Raw genomic sequence first — 16,801 nt, forward strand, 5'->3', positions numbered from 1 at the left:
TTTGGAATAAAAATTGCCAAAAATATGCGTCACATCCAGGTATGAGTCTACTTTTTATATCTAAAATTATATTTAAAAATATTATCATTTGATTATGATTAAGGTGGTCAGACATACACCTACTTTTTGTTTTCGCCCTGAAATTTTTGTAGTACTACATTAAAATCCAAACTTTTGACCAATCAAATAATTTTTTCTCTAGATAAGGCCTTGTAGTTTAGAAACTAGATTCAATTTCCTATAGATTATTTTCATACAACTTTTTGATATAAAGTCCATAACCACTTTAAAATTATGTGTCAAGTTGACATAACCCTGATTTGCTGGTTTTTCACTGCCACTTAAGGCCATAGTTTGGTACACCATGATCCTGCACATACCCTAGGATCTATATTTCTCAATCAAAGTACATCAAGGAGATATTGAAGAAATCTGGAATGGAAGATTCCAAACTAGTTGGAACATCTATTTTTACGAGACATAAGCTTTCCAAAAATGATGACTCCAAAGAAGTAGATCATACTACATATAGATCAATGATTGGAAAACTTTAGCATGTAGTTTATACAAGACCTAATATTGCATTAGTAGTTGGTATGTTGGAAAGATTCTTTGCTAATACAAAAGAAAACCATATGATGGAAATAAAAAGAATCATGAGGTATCTAAAAGATATTGAAGATTATGGTTTGTGGTATAAGAAAGGAGGAAAATTTGAATTGAAAGCCTTCATTGATGCTGGTTGGGTAGGAAGTATTGATGATAGGAAAATCACTAGTAGTGAAGCATTACTTCTTGGAAAGAGGCTAGTGTCTTGGACAAGAAACAAACAAAATTACATCTGTCACTCTACAACAGGAGCATAATATGTTGTAGTAGTAGTTAATTGTTCCAACGTCATTTGGTTCAAACAACTATAGGTAGGTATGAAGGAAGAAATTAAGGATCTAATAGTTATCATCTGTGATAACACCAATGCAATTAACATATCCAAGAATCTAGTGATGCATACCAAGACAAAAAACATTGCAATAAAGTACCATTTTTTGAGAGAATTAATGCAAGAAAAAGAGGTGACATTGGAATATGTGAATACAAAAGAACAAATTGTAGACATATTCACCAAGCCATTACCTAAGGATGCATATTTGTATCTAAGAGGTAAGCTAGGGGTCATTCCCCTTTCTGAAGCGAACTAATCAAATTTCAGTAGTGCATCAACCAAGCATTTTGAAGATTATACAAGTTAATGTAGTATTATTAGAGAAGATTGCGTATAAATTAGTAAATTAGGTACATGAAAAATACACTGAATGTCATCTTTGGCATGAGATGTCAAAGAGGGAGAGTTCACTATCATATTAGAGAAATTTTTTTTATCAAAGAAATTTTGTAGAAAGGGAGAGTTTTTTGGGAGAGTTTTCTATCTTCAACAAGTTCACATCACAGAAAATCATTCCAGAGCGAGAGGTTGATATTAGAGGGAGTTCTCACTGATAGAGGGAGTTCTCATGGATGAAAATTAGAATGAAGCTAAGGATATTATCCTTACTTCTATTTTTCTCTAAATTTTTTTTATAATATGACATTTTTTATTGCCATCAATGCCAAAGAGGGAGATCATTGAATATAATTATGCAAATATATGTAGTCTTTGATGTTACACAAAATATCAAGCCTTTACCAAGAAATCAGTGTTATTTGAGCTCACTTTGGCATTGAAGGAAATTTCCTATATATGTTGAGCATTCAATGATAACCAAGTTCAAAGATAGGATTGACTGAGCTCAGTTGGTTAATGAAGTAGAACCTATTTTGATCGAGTTCACTTGGTTACAAAGGAAAGTTAGCATGGAGTTAGTATTAACTGAGTTGGGTTGGTTAACATTTGAACTCCTATTCTAATTGAGTTGGGTCAGTTAATGAAGGATTCTGAGTATTAACTGAATACTCATTTTTGTATTAGTCAACTGTCAATATACTAAGTTTGATAAATTTATTGGTTAATACAAGCCAAATTAAGGGTTAATATTTGATTCATTAAAAGAGTATTCAAGAAAACATGAAAAGGTGAGTCATATATATAAAAGATCAAGTTGAGGATTGAGTATGGAATGAAGAAGATGAGTAAAGAAAGAAAATTTGAAGGATATCTGTAAAGGGTAGAGAATCCATGTCGACTGAGCTGCAAAGAACATTCTGATCAAGGAGGATCAAGTAATCAACCCAAAACCAAGATCTGAATCAATAAAGAAAGTTGAATAAGAAATTAGGTCAAATCATTGTTACTCTAATAATTGTAGCAGTAAATCAAATCTCTTAATAGAGTTAGCCTAACAACTATTTTGTAAATCCTCTAACAAGGTGGCATTTTTAGATTGAAGTGTCTAAAGACCAACAAGGACACTCCTAATAGGGTGAATTAAATCCTCTAATAACGTCACACTTAAAAAATAATATTATGTAGCCTTTAATACAGTTGTCTCTTAATAGGGCTTACTTCAAAAGAGTAAAATATAGTAACTAGTTGCAATTGGTGGTTTTTCCAAATTAGGTTTCCATGTTAAATTGTGGTGTTTTTTGTGTTCTTGTTATTTCCTTTATGTTTTTGCAAGTTAATAAAGGATAATCACATTAATATCTTAGATCCCTATGCTAACTGAGTAACAATAATATATTTAGTGTTTTGCAAGTTACAACAAAATATTCAATGTTAACCAAGTTACATCAAGTTATTGGTTTTATATTGTGTTGACATCTTAAAGGGGCTTTTGGATTTGTTTTTTCAATAACTAATTCACATCTCCCCTCTTAGTTATTCTTTTCTATTTCCAATAGTTGCATGTATGTTGAATACAACAATCCCAGTGGGGATGAGTATTAGTAGTTGCCCTTTCTATTGAGGTCCCTTACTATTAAGTATCTCTTTAAAGGATGAAATTAAATAAATTTTTCATGTACCTGCTCTACCTTGTACAATCATGTGTAGTGGTTTATGTTACCAAGATTGGTTGTGTTCAATAATTATATGTAATGTTATCTTTTTCTCTAGGAATAATATAATGAGATCAACTATAGAACATATGTATGGTGTTATTACAACAACTAATTTTCTTTATATAAATTGTGTAACATTCTCATATAAATGTGGTGGAATACTAATATTATCCCATTTGTTTCTTGTGTCAAAGTCATTCTTTCCAAGGATATTCAACTCATCAAGCACTACAGTACTTAAATGCTTCCATTTGTGATAAGAGTTCCCTTTCGCAAGTGCCTATTACTCCATGAATGCTTTGATCAATTGTATTTTCCTCTTCATTTTCATCTTCCTCCTTAGTGTTATTATTCTTTATCAGTAGTTCAATTAATATCCCAAATGTCATATCCATTGGTGTTCTTTTGTGAGGCCTATCTTTGTTCCTATATTATGAAAATATTTTTATAAAAGTAGTTTGCCCCAAAAAAATGTTTCAAAGTGTTCTAATTCAAGATTTGGGATTTTATAAAATCTTGGATAAATATTGACATTAGCTACCTTTGGTTATTCTTTCGATTTGTATCCCTTATGATTTGGATAAAGATATTGCAAATTCAAGTAAACTCGTTGTTTCAAGTTCAACATGATGAATCATGTAAGAGTGGAGATATCTAGGTTGGATCTAAGTGTCACCTATTTTTTTATTATTCAATGAAGAAATTTTCTTCCAACATCCAAAGATATAAAAGCTTGACTACCAAAAAGTTTTAGTTTTTGTAACATATGGCATGCCTCCTCGGCTCTTATGTCATGTCCAATAATAAATCCAAACAAGAATTTATGATATACGGAAAGGGCTTCGCCATCTTTCTTTGTGGAGTAGATATTCTTTTCAACATTTTAGTATATGTTTTTGATCAATTTTTTGCTTTTGTTGCATATTTTGCAATGTATTTCAATGTTCGAGAGAGAACATGTTGGTAAGCTATGTTGTCCCTACAAATTGAAAGCATCATTAGATTATATATATTTAACCTATTTCTATTTCTTGCATGCTCATATTTTATTTTCCCAACAGCATTAGATGACAATGTATATACTGCATGTTCTTTCTAAGGGGCTTTATATCTACTTAATACCTAAGGATTTTGTATTGTATATCGACCATAAAGCTTTGCAAAATTTTAGAAGTCAAAATAAGTTAATAAGAGACATATGAATTGGTTGAGTTTTTACAAAAAAATTCTTTTTCATTGAAGCATAAAAGTAGACAGTTAAACAAATTTGCTAATGTTTTGAGCAAAATAAGGAATTTATTGATCGAGATGAGAGTTGAGGTACTTGGTTTGATGACTTAAAGTGTTTATATGAGACCGATATTGATTTTGTAGAACCCTAGAAAGCTTATAGAGAACAAATAGCAAGTGATAAGTGGATTGAGTATTTCAATCAAGAGGATATGTTATTTAAAGGAGTTTAGTTATGAATATCTAGGATATCTATGAGAGAGAATATAATGAAGGAAAAAACATCATGGTGGACTTACTAGATAGTTTGGGATTGATAAGACCGTGAAAATAATTTTAGAAAGATAGTTTTGTGATATTAATATTAGGATTTAATTGTGTGATTTTGAGTCAAACTCATTGACCCATGTTTCATGAGTAGTGATTCAATATGAATCCATCTCTCATGAGAATAAATGGAACACTTAGCACTCATTGGATCTAGGTGATGCTCACAAGGGTGAAGCATCAGGAATTCTCAAGAGGTCACCCATCCCAGTACTACTCCAGCTTAAGCGTGCTTAACTACAAAGTTTCCTCCATGGTTAAACCAAAAGCTTGAAACCAAATTTGCAAAACCTTCACCAAGTGTTGTGCCTTATGAACCATTCATTAGAAAGCCCCTTAAGCTCATCAATTGATAAGTAGGAGATAATTTCCACAGCATGTGAAATTGTGATATTAATATCAGGATTTAATTGTGTGATTTTGAGTCAAACTCATTGATCCATGTTTCATGAGTAGTGATTCAACATTAATCCATCTCTCATAAGAATAAATGGAACACTTAGTACTCATTGGATCTAGGTGATGCTCATAGGGGTGAAGCATTGGGACTTCCTGAGAGGTCACCGATCCCAGTACTACTCTAGCCTGAGCATGCTTAACTACAAAGTTTCCTCCATGGTTAAACTCAAAGCTTGCAACCCCATTTGCAAAACCTTCACCAAGTGGTGTGCCTTTTGAAACATTCATTAGAAAGCCCCTTAAGCTCATCAATTGATAAGTAGGAGATAATTACCACAGCATGTCAAATTGTGATATTAATATTAGGATTTAACTGTGTGATTTTGAGACAAACTCATTGACCCATGTTTCATAGTAGTGGTTCAACATGAATCCATCTCTCATGAGAATAAATGGAACACTTAGCATTCATTGGAACTAGGTGACTCTCATAGGGGTGAAGCACCGAGACTTCCTAGGAGGTCACCCATCCTAGTGCTACTCTAGCCTAAGCGCGCTTAACTAGGAAGTTTCCTCCATGGTTAAACCCAAAGCTTGCAATCCCATTTGCAAAACCTTCACCAAGTGCTGTGCGTTATGAACCATTCATTAGGAAGCCCCTTAAGATCATCAATAGATAAGTAGGAGATAATTTCCACAACATGTCAAATTGTTATATTAATATCAGGATTTAACTGTGTGATTTTGAGTCAAACTCATTGACCCATGTTTAATAAGTAGTGATTAAACATGAATCCATCACCCATGAGAATAAATGGAACACTTAGCACTCATTGGATCTAGGTGATGCTCACAGTGGTGAAGCACCGGGACTTCCTGGGAGGTCACCCATCCTAGTACTACTCCAGCCTGAGCGCGCTTAACTAAGAAGTTTCCTCCATGGTTAAACCCAAAGCTTGAAACCCCATTTGCAAAACCTTCACCAAGTGTTGTGCCTTATGAACCATTCATTAGAAAGGCCCTTAATCTCATCAATTGATAAGTAGGAGGTAATTTGCACAGCATGTCAAATTGTGATATTAATATCAGGATTTAACTATGTGATTTTGAGTCAAACTCATTGACACATATTTCATGAATAGTGATTCGACATGAATCAATCTCTCATGAGAATAAATGGAACACTTAGCACTCATTGGATCAAGGTGATGCTCACAGGGGTGCAGCATCAGGACTTCCCGGGAGGTCACCCATCCCAATACCACTCCAGCCTGAGCATGCTTAACTACGCAGTTTCCTCCATGGGTAAACCAAAAGCTTGCAACCCCATTTGCAAAACCTTCACCGAGTATTGTGCCTTATGAATCATTAATTAGAAAGCCCCTTAAGCTCATCAATTAATAAGTAGGATATAATTTCCACATGTCAAATTGCGATATTAATATCAGGATTTAACTGTGTGATTTTGAGTCAAACTCATTGACCCATGTTTCATGAGTAGTGATTCGACATGAATCCATCTCCCATGAGAATAAATGGAACACTTAGCGCTCATTGGATCTAGGTGATGCTCATAGGGGTGAAGCAATGGGACTTCCCGGGAGGTCACCCATCCTAGTACTATTCCAGCCTGCGTGCACTAAACTATGAAGTTTCCTCCATGATTAAACCCAAAGCTTGCAACCCCATTTGCAAAACCTTCACCAAGTGTTTTTCCCTATGAACCATTCATTAGAAAACCCCTTAAGCTCATCAACTGATAAGTAGGTGATAATTTTCATAGCATGTAAAATTGTGATATTAATATCAAGATTTAACTGTGTGATTTTGAGTCAAACTCATTGACCCATGTTCTATGAATAGTGATTCAACATGAATCCATCTCTCATGAGAATAAATGGAACACTTAGCACTCATTAGATCTAGGTGAAGCATCAACACTTCCCGGGAGGTCACCCATCCTAGTTCTACTCCAGCCTGAGTGCGCTTAACTACAAAGTTTCCTCCATGGTTAAACCAAAAGCTTGCAACCCCATTTGCAAAACGTTCCCCAAGTGTTGTGCCTTATGAACCATTCATTAGAAAGCCCCTTAAGCTCATAAATTGATAAGTAGGAGATAATTTCCACAACATGTCAGATTGTGATATTAATATCAGGATTTGACTGTGTGATTTTGAGTCAAACTCATTGACCCATGTTTCATGAGTAGTGATTCAACATGAATCCATCTCTCATGAGAATAAATGGAATAGTTAGCACTCATTGGATCTAGGTGATGCTCATAGGGGTGAAGCACTGAGACTTCCCGGGAGGTCACCCATCCAAGTACTACTCAAGCTTGAGCGCACTTAACTACCTAGTTTCCTCCATGTTAAACACAAAGCTTGCAACCCCATTTGCAAAACCTTCACCAAGTGATGTGCCTTATGAACCATTCATTAGAAATCCCCTTAAGCTCACCAATTGATAAGTAGGAGATAATTTCCACAGCATGTGAAATTGTGATATTAAAATCAGGATTTAACTGTGTGATTTTGAGTCAAACTCATTGACCCATGTTTTATGTTTAGTGATTCAACATGAATCCATCTCTTATGAGAATAAATGGAACACTTAGCACTCATTGGATCTAGGTGATACTCACAGGGGTGAAGCACCGGGACATCCCGAGAGGTCACCCATCCCAGTACTACTCCAGCCTAAGCGTGCTTAACTACGAAGTTTCCTCCATGGTTAAACCCAAAGCTTGCAACCCCATTTGCAAAACCTTCACCAAGTGTTGTGCCTTATGAACCATTCATTAGAAAACCCTTTAAGCTTATCAATTGATAAGTAGGATATAATTTCCACAACATGTCAAATTATGATATTAATATCAGGATTTAACTGTGTCATTTTTAGTCAAACTCATTGACCCATGTTTCATGAGTAGTGATTCACCTTGAATCCATCTCTCATGAGAATAAATGGAACACTTAGAACTTATTGGATCTAGGTGATGCTGTTAATCATGAAACATGGGTCAATGAGTTTGACTCAAAATCACACAGTTAAATCTTGATATTAATATCACAATTCGACATGCTGTGGAAATTATCTCCTAGTTATCAAGATAGTTTTGGCCAAAGAATTATAAGAATGTGAAGAGAATGGTTAGATTTTACAAAATTTGTCAGACAATAAAAGGAACTAGTTAGAATTTGAGATTGTATTCACCTTTTCCTACGCCTAATAAGGCTCGAGAAGATTTTAGTATTGATTTTGTTCTTGGTTTAGCTAGAACTTATAATGGTAATGCTTCTATTTTGGTATTAGTTGACATATTTTCAAAAATTCCTCATTTCATACCTTGGAAAAAGACATATGATGCATTACATGTAGCTGAATTAGTTTTCAAGAAAGTGGTAAGATTGCATGGTATGCCTAAGACTATTGTTTCAGATAGAGATACTAAGTTTACTTGTTAGTTTTGGAAGAAAATTTGGAAAAAAATTTATATAGATTTGAAATTTAATTTTACATTTTACCTTGGACAAATGGACAAATTGAAGTTGTGAATAAAAGCTTGCATAATTTGTTGAGATTTTTAGTTGGAGATAGTTTAGTTTTGACATAAGCAGATTTTTCATACAATAATTTTGTGGATAGAAACACTAAGAAAACACCATTTGAGATTGTTACTGGATCTCATCCTAAAGAAACCATAGAGGTAAGAGATTTTTATATGAAGACAAGAAGAAGTGATGAAGTTGAAGATTTTGCAATTTTCATGGAAACTTTACATGATGAAGTAAAAGAAACCTTGGAGAACAAAAATTTGAAATGTAAACAAGAAGCTAATAAAAGGAAGAGACATAAATCTTCTAATGTTAGAGATGAGGTTATGATTCATTTGAAGAAGAATAGATTTCTAGATGGTACCTAAAATAAATGGAAAATGAAGAAATTTCAACGTTGTAAGATTCTTAAGAGTTTTGATAGTAGAAATGCTTATGAGGTGGAATTACTAGAAGACATGGATATGTCACCTATATTCAACATTGTAGATATCTTTGAATACTTTGAATAATATGATGAGATTGAAGATAACCTTGATTATCCTTAGAAATAGATAAACAACATTGAGAAAATCCTAAATAGTAGAATAAGAAAAAGTACAAGAGGAAAGGACTGCATGGAATACCTAGTTCAGTTTAAAGAAAAACTAGTTGAAGATAGTTCATGGATTACACAAGATGAGTTTGATCTTTATGATTTAGGTAAGAAAATGAGCAATGCCTAATGCAGACATCAGTTCTTTATTAACCCTAGGTGCTTGATGCAGGAGCATCTTGGGCCTTGGACAAATCTTAGACCAACCAAAAATATTTCTTGTTTTCTATACCAGTCTATTGTTCATAAAGTAGTCATTGCTGCTTGTAGTTTTGTTCTATGCACAATTAATATCATGCAAAGGACCTATCTTGATCCTCCTCCTAAGTATGCAATCCTTATTCATTGGTTTTGTTTGATTTCTATACCATTCCTTTTTCCTATGATGATTTTCTTTGGTGTGGTTTCATATGTTGACTTGGCATGTTGTGAAGTTAGTAGTCAATTTCCAAGATGCATGTGAACCTTCCATTAAGTTCGCATCAATTCATGTTCCTATTTTCTTGGGTTTTGGTTTGCACCTGCAAGGTTGGACTTATAATATAATTAAATGCTTGACTAGATGACTTATGGCTTAGCTTGCTATATTACAGGTATGATTAGATGAGTAAACATAATAGTGGATGTATAGAAGAACAGGAGAAGCATAGACTCTAATTTCAAATTTTCATTGTATATGGTTGTAACCAAGAAGGCCTCACAACTGAGCATATGTTATGATCTTTAATAATTACATTTGCATAAAATCTAGAATCTAGTCTCATGTAAACTGTGTTTTAATTAATTTGAATTTCTTCTCTGTGTGACTTTCAGCTAGGGATGTTTGCAGACTTAAGTTGAAGGTGATTCTTCTTAAGTTTTCCCTCTCCTTGTGTTAGGCCCACTTGGAGAGAAGGGATTAGGGGAGTAGCTAGAAAGGGGGTGAGATGTCGTAAGAAGAGGGTTGGATTTATAAGGTTTGAAACTAAATTGGCTAAGGCAACCTCGTTAGCAAAATTAACCATCTTAAAGTGACACATGATATACAAGTGTCCAAACCTTTTACAGTTGGCACAAAACATATCTCATTCTTTTCATATTCAATAGGTTGGACATAAGATCCTAGCTTTGAGTATAACATGACAAAGTTAGGGAAGTCCTTATTCACAATAACACTAACACAAATCCGCACAAAGAGTAGTCATGATTTAGACTACGTGATCTTATCCACTAACAAAAGTGTACCGAGAGCTTCTTCTATTCCCATGAAAAACCTCATTGTTCAAAAATTCCATAGGTGATCTTGGTAGCCTGACCCAGATGGGGACAAGTGCACCAAGACCAACAACTAGGTCCATTCTAGGTTAATTCTTTGAATTTGTCCCCAAAGACTAAGGTCCATTAGTGAGAACAAACATAAGGTCCTCATTATTACAAAACAAGAATAGGGACATACCAACAACTAGGGCATTGATTTTGACACTTCCTTTCAGAACCCAGCTAGAGATAGCCCAATTCTTTAGTTGGTAAAAAGAAGGTTTTAAAAGGAGGAACCTCTATATGAAAGTAAGGCCCATATCTTTAACAAATTCCTCCAAAACATCGTCTTCAAACACTAATGGTAGTAACCTTAATTGAGCAAGAACCCTTAGCCTTAGGGTTTGAAGCTAGAGAGTTGGACATCTCAGCAACACTTTAGTGGGTAATGAAACTCCTTTCTTAATAGAAGACATCTGTAAAGTATTACCTTTAAGAACTATCTTGTTGGAACCAAGAGACTGAAGGGAGATTTCAAAGGAAAGGGATTTGTCCTTGGTTACAAAGCTACAAACAGCCTCAACAGGCCTAGACTAGACCTTGGGAAACAAATTTGAGGTTGGAGTAGAGCTTAGAGCAAAGATTGGGATTGCAAACCCTCCATCAATACCACTCAGAGTAGGCATGGATGGAAAGAACAATGAGTGAATCAAGTAGAGCACAAAGCCAAGCTCACAAGTTGCAAGGTGGGAAGAAAAAAACTATTTGAATGTTATCTTCTAAGAATCTCCAAACTTGTTTGGCTAGAAGAGAAAACCTAAGATGTCTTTGAAAAATAATATAACAATATATCTCTAGAATAGCTTACTTGAAAATATCAAATAAAATTAATAAATTATTAATCACAATCAATTTTATCCAAATTTTATTAATACCATTTATGATACACTCTTATTGATTTTTTATTTTTATTTATTCATTTGATAATTCATTTAATTTTCATATTTTAATTATCAATTAAAATTTAAATAATTCAATTAAAACAAACTATAAATCAATACACATTAACTTTAGTTATATGATTCTTTAACTAAATTCATATGATATATAGTTATCTATAATTTTTGAAATAAAAAGAAAATATTAATCAAGAGAATGATTAATTAATTAGTACAAGATTTATATAGTCCATAAATATTAGTGAATACTATTTTTGTTAAAGTTATGTATTTTTTGTCATCATAATCTGTCGTTAGCAAAAACAATAATTGAACAGGTAAAATTTTAAAAGCTTTGCATCTTACTAATATGAAGATACTAAAAACAAAATATATAAGACTATTCACACAATACAATATTCATCTATATCAACATCATCAACTCCGACACTAATAAGGAACCAAAAAAAAAACCTTATATTCGCTCCGCGTCAATATAAAATCAAAACGTGACATCCATAGATACCATACAATATTTATTTACTGTTCTCCTAAAACATTAGGAGCTTACATAAACTGCTAAAAGTCAATCACCAGAAACAGCAGGGAACTTGCAGAAACATCAAACACTGGACCGGATCACAAGACCAGACGGGAGAGTTCATATCCAAAACATAAAAACTTGCACTAGCAAAACGGTACGTAGATATTGTTTCGAATTCAAGGGCAGGTTGGCATTCTGAGTGTAGGCCGAGCGAGGATGTTGACACTCCTGGGCATGGCGGCTCCAAAGACTTCCGTCATATCCACATCCCCTTCCACGCTCCATTCAAAACAATGAACAAGCTGAGCCAACAGAATATTCATGTTCGCAACTGCCATGCCTGTACCCGGGCATCCTCTCCTTCCTGCCCCAAACGGCAACATATCAAAATAGTCCTTGTCCTTCACAAGATCAACATTTTTACCCATAAATCTCTCTGGCCTGAACTCTAGAGGATCTTCCCACAATGACGGGTCTCTTCCTATAGCCCAAGCATTAACAAGCAGCCTGCTTCTCGCAGGAATGAAGTACCCACCGACTGTACAATCTTGTGTCGATTCGTGTGGTAACAGCAAAGGTACCGTTGTGTACAACCTCAGCGCCTCCTTTATAACACAATGCAAGTATTCCATGCTTCCTATATCACTCTCAAACACAGTCCTCTCTCTGCCTACCACTGACTCTATTTCGTCTTGCATTTTCTTGGCCACAAGAGGGTATTTCAGAACCGCACTCATCGTCCATTCTGATGCCGTAGCCGTCGTTTCAACTCCAGCGATGAAAATATCCTGTAAAAACGTATCAGTAATATTAGATTTCTACAATTCATATCAATGTATTATTTCTTCTGTAAGATTATTTTTAATATCAATATTTGGTATCATACAATCTGATCTATTATCATCTTTCAAAAAAAACAATTTTGACTATTTAATACTTTTAGTATAGAAATCAAGCCTTAGTATGTGATGTTCAAACTGTGAGAACACAAAAAGGAAATTTTCTTTTCCTTCACACCTGAATGATTGATTAAATTGATATTAAAAACTATCACACATTCAATCCCCCAAAAATAGAGAAATATATTGTGAATCAAAAGTAGACATATATAACGTACAAAAACGATGGCTTTGATGTTTTCATCTTCGATTGGCACTCCATCGAGGCTCTCCATCTCCAAGAGAAAGTCAATGATGTCTTTTGTATCAGACTGCCGCTGCCCCTTCTGTTGCTGGTGCTCCTCTATTATTTTACTCACCACTTTATCGAAGGACTTGTGCACCTTTTTCATGCGCCCCTTCACTCCTTGTAAGTCCATCCAGTCTAACCATGGAATGAAGTCCCCAATATTCACAGCTCCTGCCATAACCACGACCTCTGTAGCCATCATCTTTAACTCTTCAGCATGACCACCCTCGCTGGTGTCACTGTCAAGAGATATTCTCGTACCCGCCAAGATCCGCCACATGACTGCCTGGGTAAACGATGCAAACAATCGGGTGAGATTAACCGGCTTCCTCCCCTGCTCAGACTTTTCCCACACTGAACGAACAAGGAGAAGCATTTCTTCCTCTCTTATACATCTGAACGACTCGATCCTCTTCGCATTCAGCAATTCTACCACGCACAGCTTTCTCATGTGTCTCCAATAAGGCCCGTAAGTAGCAAATATCACATCCTTGTCATTGTAAAAGAGGTATTTTGCTGCAGCAGTTGGAGGTCGGCTTGCAAAAACTACATCATGGGTTTTCAAGAACTCTTTTGCCATGGCAGAAGAAGAGACAACAATAGTGGGAACAGAACCAAATTTCAACAGCATGATGGGTCCATATTTATTCGCAAGTTCGTGAAGGTCACGATGAGGAAGCTTTCTCAGTTGGTTCAGATTTCCAATAATGGGCCATGCAAACGGTCCCGGGGGTAATCTCTGCCTCAACCCTTCATTTTTTCTCTGCACAGTAAATCTATACACAACCCACAAGAAAACAACGAATGCACATACCGTAGTTGTTGTTGGAAATTCAGAATAAGAAGCCATATTAAACCAAGATGGAAGAAACTCAGAGAAAGAAAGCATACTGAACAGAGATGCAAAATACTTTCTCTCTCTCTCTCATCTCTTTATGCTAAGTATGTGATGGTGTTGCTATCATTTTGTTTGTTTGATTCAAGATAGATGCCACAGTATCAGTAAAATGAAGTCTAGCTTGTAGTTTTCTTATGAATGCGCTAGTTTTAATATATTTGTTGACAATATAATTTGCTGTACAGTATGCATGCTATACAATATGTCCAGTGATTTGATTCCAAAACGAATCCGGTAGCTCTTTAATTTAGTTGGATTAGGTTAGATAGCTTGATTCCTCTGTGGACCACTGTAATTATATAGAAAATAAAATAGATATAGTTAGAATTTAATATGGTGGCGAGGGAATTGTGATTTAAGAAATTAGGCCCATGTCGCCGTCACATGATTAATGGCTTGGTTTTAGTATACTTTATTTACAGTATAATTCGCTGTTCAGTTTGTCCGATATTGAACGTTTCTAGGTAATTGCAAAGCGATTCTCATAGATTGATTCTTTTGGATGGTTTGGATTATGTGATCACAATAATTTAGTTTATATTAGTAATCACATTTTAGTGTGCAATGGATATGGGTATGTCGAAAATGAGTGGAAGTTAAAACAACTATTTATTCTTTTGTTCTTATCTCTGTTTCATCTTTTCTAAATCTCCTCACCTCTCTATCAATCAATCTCACCATCTATATCTCTTCTTATCTCATTCTCTTCTCTTTATATATTAATATCTTCCATCATCATCTCTATCTACCCCAGCAACCTCAATTATGGAGTCTAGCTTATCACATGATCAACACATAATAACCCAATAGTTCTATGAAAGTTGTACAATATTGATGATGGGTTATATTTGAACATATTGGTACGAAGTTCTTGTCACAATGAGTGAATTTCATAAAGGAGTGGCCATTTTCATGGTTAATCTCCAACCAAAAAATACCAAATCTTGACAAAATAAAGTCAAACTTTTTTTTTGTTCAAATTCACAAACATGTACTCTTTTTTTTTTCAATTTTTTTGTTGTTTTTGACTACAAATTATGCAGATCATGAAGATCAAATGCTGAAATTTTTTTAAAAATCCATGATATTTTTTATCTTTTGAAAATTGGTCAACTGTACATTTTTGTGAGAGGATAGCTGCGTCCATTCTTGTCCAGAAGATTGATCCTTTCCTGATTTGATGGAAGTGTTGTACCATTTAAAAAAAAATTGTCACTTCTTCTAAAAGTTTTCATAAATATTGGAATAGTCAAGTGTCCATCAAATCAATCTATGGTTTAAAATACTTCAATGGTATTCTTTCTTTCTCAACAATTTTCCATGGTTGGAAGAAAATTTTAGCTCCTCCTATTCAAATAAGGAAACACCTATGGTGTAAAAATAAAAGTTGCTATAATTTTTAATAAAGTTAGGCATTATGAGAACATGATTTGTGGTTGGGAATGCATTATAGGGTCATACTAATATATTTATTTGTAATTGTTTATGTGATCACAATATTAGATGTTAATAAAATAAAAATAATATAAATATAAATGATATGTGATTAATCAAAAAATACTATCAATTGGATAGATAATATAATACATCGTCATGTGAATTAAGTTATCAATATACAATTTTAGTAGACAACACTAACAAAAGTATTAATGATACCTAATTTTTAAATACTAACATCAGCAATAATGTCAAGTCAAAAGTGATGAGTTACATCCATCCAAGACATTATTAGTACAACTTTAAATGAGGAATGAAGAAAATAGTAGAGTTTTCAAATAATCATGAAGGAAATCCAAGCAATAGATACATGGAGATTAAATTACTAGTCAAGTGGAATAAAATAAGTATAAATGTCAATATAGCTATGATATAGGAAGATCTCCATAATACAATTTTATTTACACATGTCCCAATAGGTGTCTATGTGTTTCAATAAACAATGATCCACAAAGATATAATTAGAGTTTATATATTTAAATCATCTTCCGTACTCTTGGGTGAAGGGTCTGAAACTAAGGCCTTCCCTCCTATTATAAAACTACAGAATGAACACCTAGGTGAAAACATATTTACAAGGCATTATGGCTTATAACTACCAAGGGTAAGTAAATAATAATAAGATTTTTTTATTTTTTATTTTTGTGTGTGTGTGTGTGTGAATATTATATGTGAAACATGTGCATTTGAATAAAATGACTAATGTGTTTGTGTATATTAATGAATGTACCCTTGTAACTAAGGATGACTAATGTATACATATCTTTATATACATTAATAATATTGAAATTATAATTGTATATTGTTATTTTATAGTTTTAATTATGTAAAAATAGGTTTTAAAGGACCTAAAGCCTTTTAAAAAGTATCATAGAAGTAATATTGTTATTTTATAGTTACAAGCATATCGATACCTGAGTTATCACCATATTTAGACTACTTCTTAATCTCTCACTACTATCCTAGGAGTGGATAAATGGTGTTGTGTAGGAAAAGAAAAGTAAATCTAGAGATTCTACTAGTGTCAAGTTCCCTATGAAAAGCAACTACACACTTTCCTTATGGTTGAGTTAAGAAGAGAAGTAACGACTTGATAATTAAACATGTTAACTGATATATGCATTATGAATTTGGATGCTTATCTAGAAGTACTAGTCTAACATATATTTTTGATATAAATATATAATAATATATACTAAGCTAATTCATTAATTACTTATTAATATAAATAAGTAGATAGGGAGTTTTCACTAGAGAAGGAGTAGTTTGATCACTTTGGCAAAAAAGAGTCCTAATACAGGCAAGAACCATGAGGGAGAATGAAGTGGTTTTCTTCTATAGTTGAGAAACAATAATTATCCCATTTTCCTTATGCTTGGTAGTTAGGAAAGGAT

At 33.8% G+C, this 16,801-nt stretch overlaps 1 protein-coding gene across 1 annotated transcript; it reads right to left on the bottom strand.

Moving 5' to 3' along the window:
• Window positions 1-12,000: 12,000 nt before the first annotated feature.
• On the bottom strand, window positions 12,001-13,823 carry LOC149563129 (cytochrome P450 750A1-like). The gene is made up of 2 exons (XM_089823967.1): window positions 12,942-13,823; window positions 12,001-12,612 (listed from the first exon to the last, which is right to left on the bottom strand). The coding sequence occupies exons 1-2, from the start codon at window positions 13,641-13,643 to the stop codon at window positions 12,001-12,003; spliced, it is 1,314 nt and encodes a 437-aa protein (XP_089680093.1). The 5' UTR covers window positions 13,644-13,823.
• Window positions 13,824-16,801: the final 2,978 nt, after the last annotated feature.

This window comes from Cupressus sempervirens, chromosome 4 (assembly GCF_028749045.1).
Source record: "Cupressus sempervirens isolate cs-2001-9-10 chromosome 4, ASM2874904v1, whole genome shotgun sequence".
Classification (NCBI taxonomy): Eukaryota; Viridiplantae; Streptophyta; class Pinopsida; order Cupressales; family Cupressaceae; genus Cupressus; species Cupressus sempervirens.

Excerpts from the sequence above, each read along its gene's own strand:
- LOC149563129 (XM_089823967.1), bottom strand. The coding sequence starts at position 13,643 with ATGCTGTTGAAATTTGGTTCTGTTCCCACTATTGTTGTCTCTTCTTCT. Across the intron at positions 12,613-12,941 it reads ACATCAAAGCCATCGTTTTT|GATATTTTCATCGCTGGAGT; the intron begins GTACGTTATATA and ends ACGTTTTTACAG.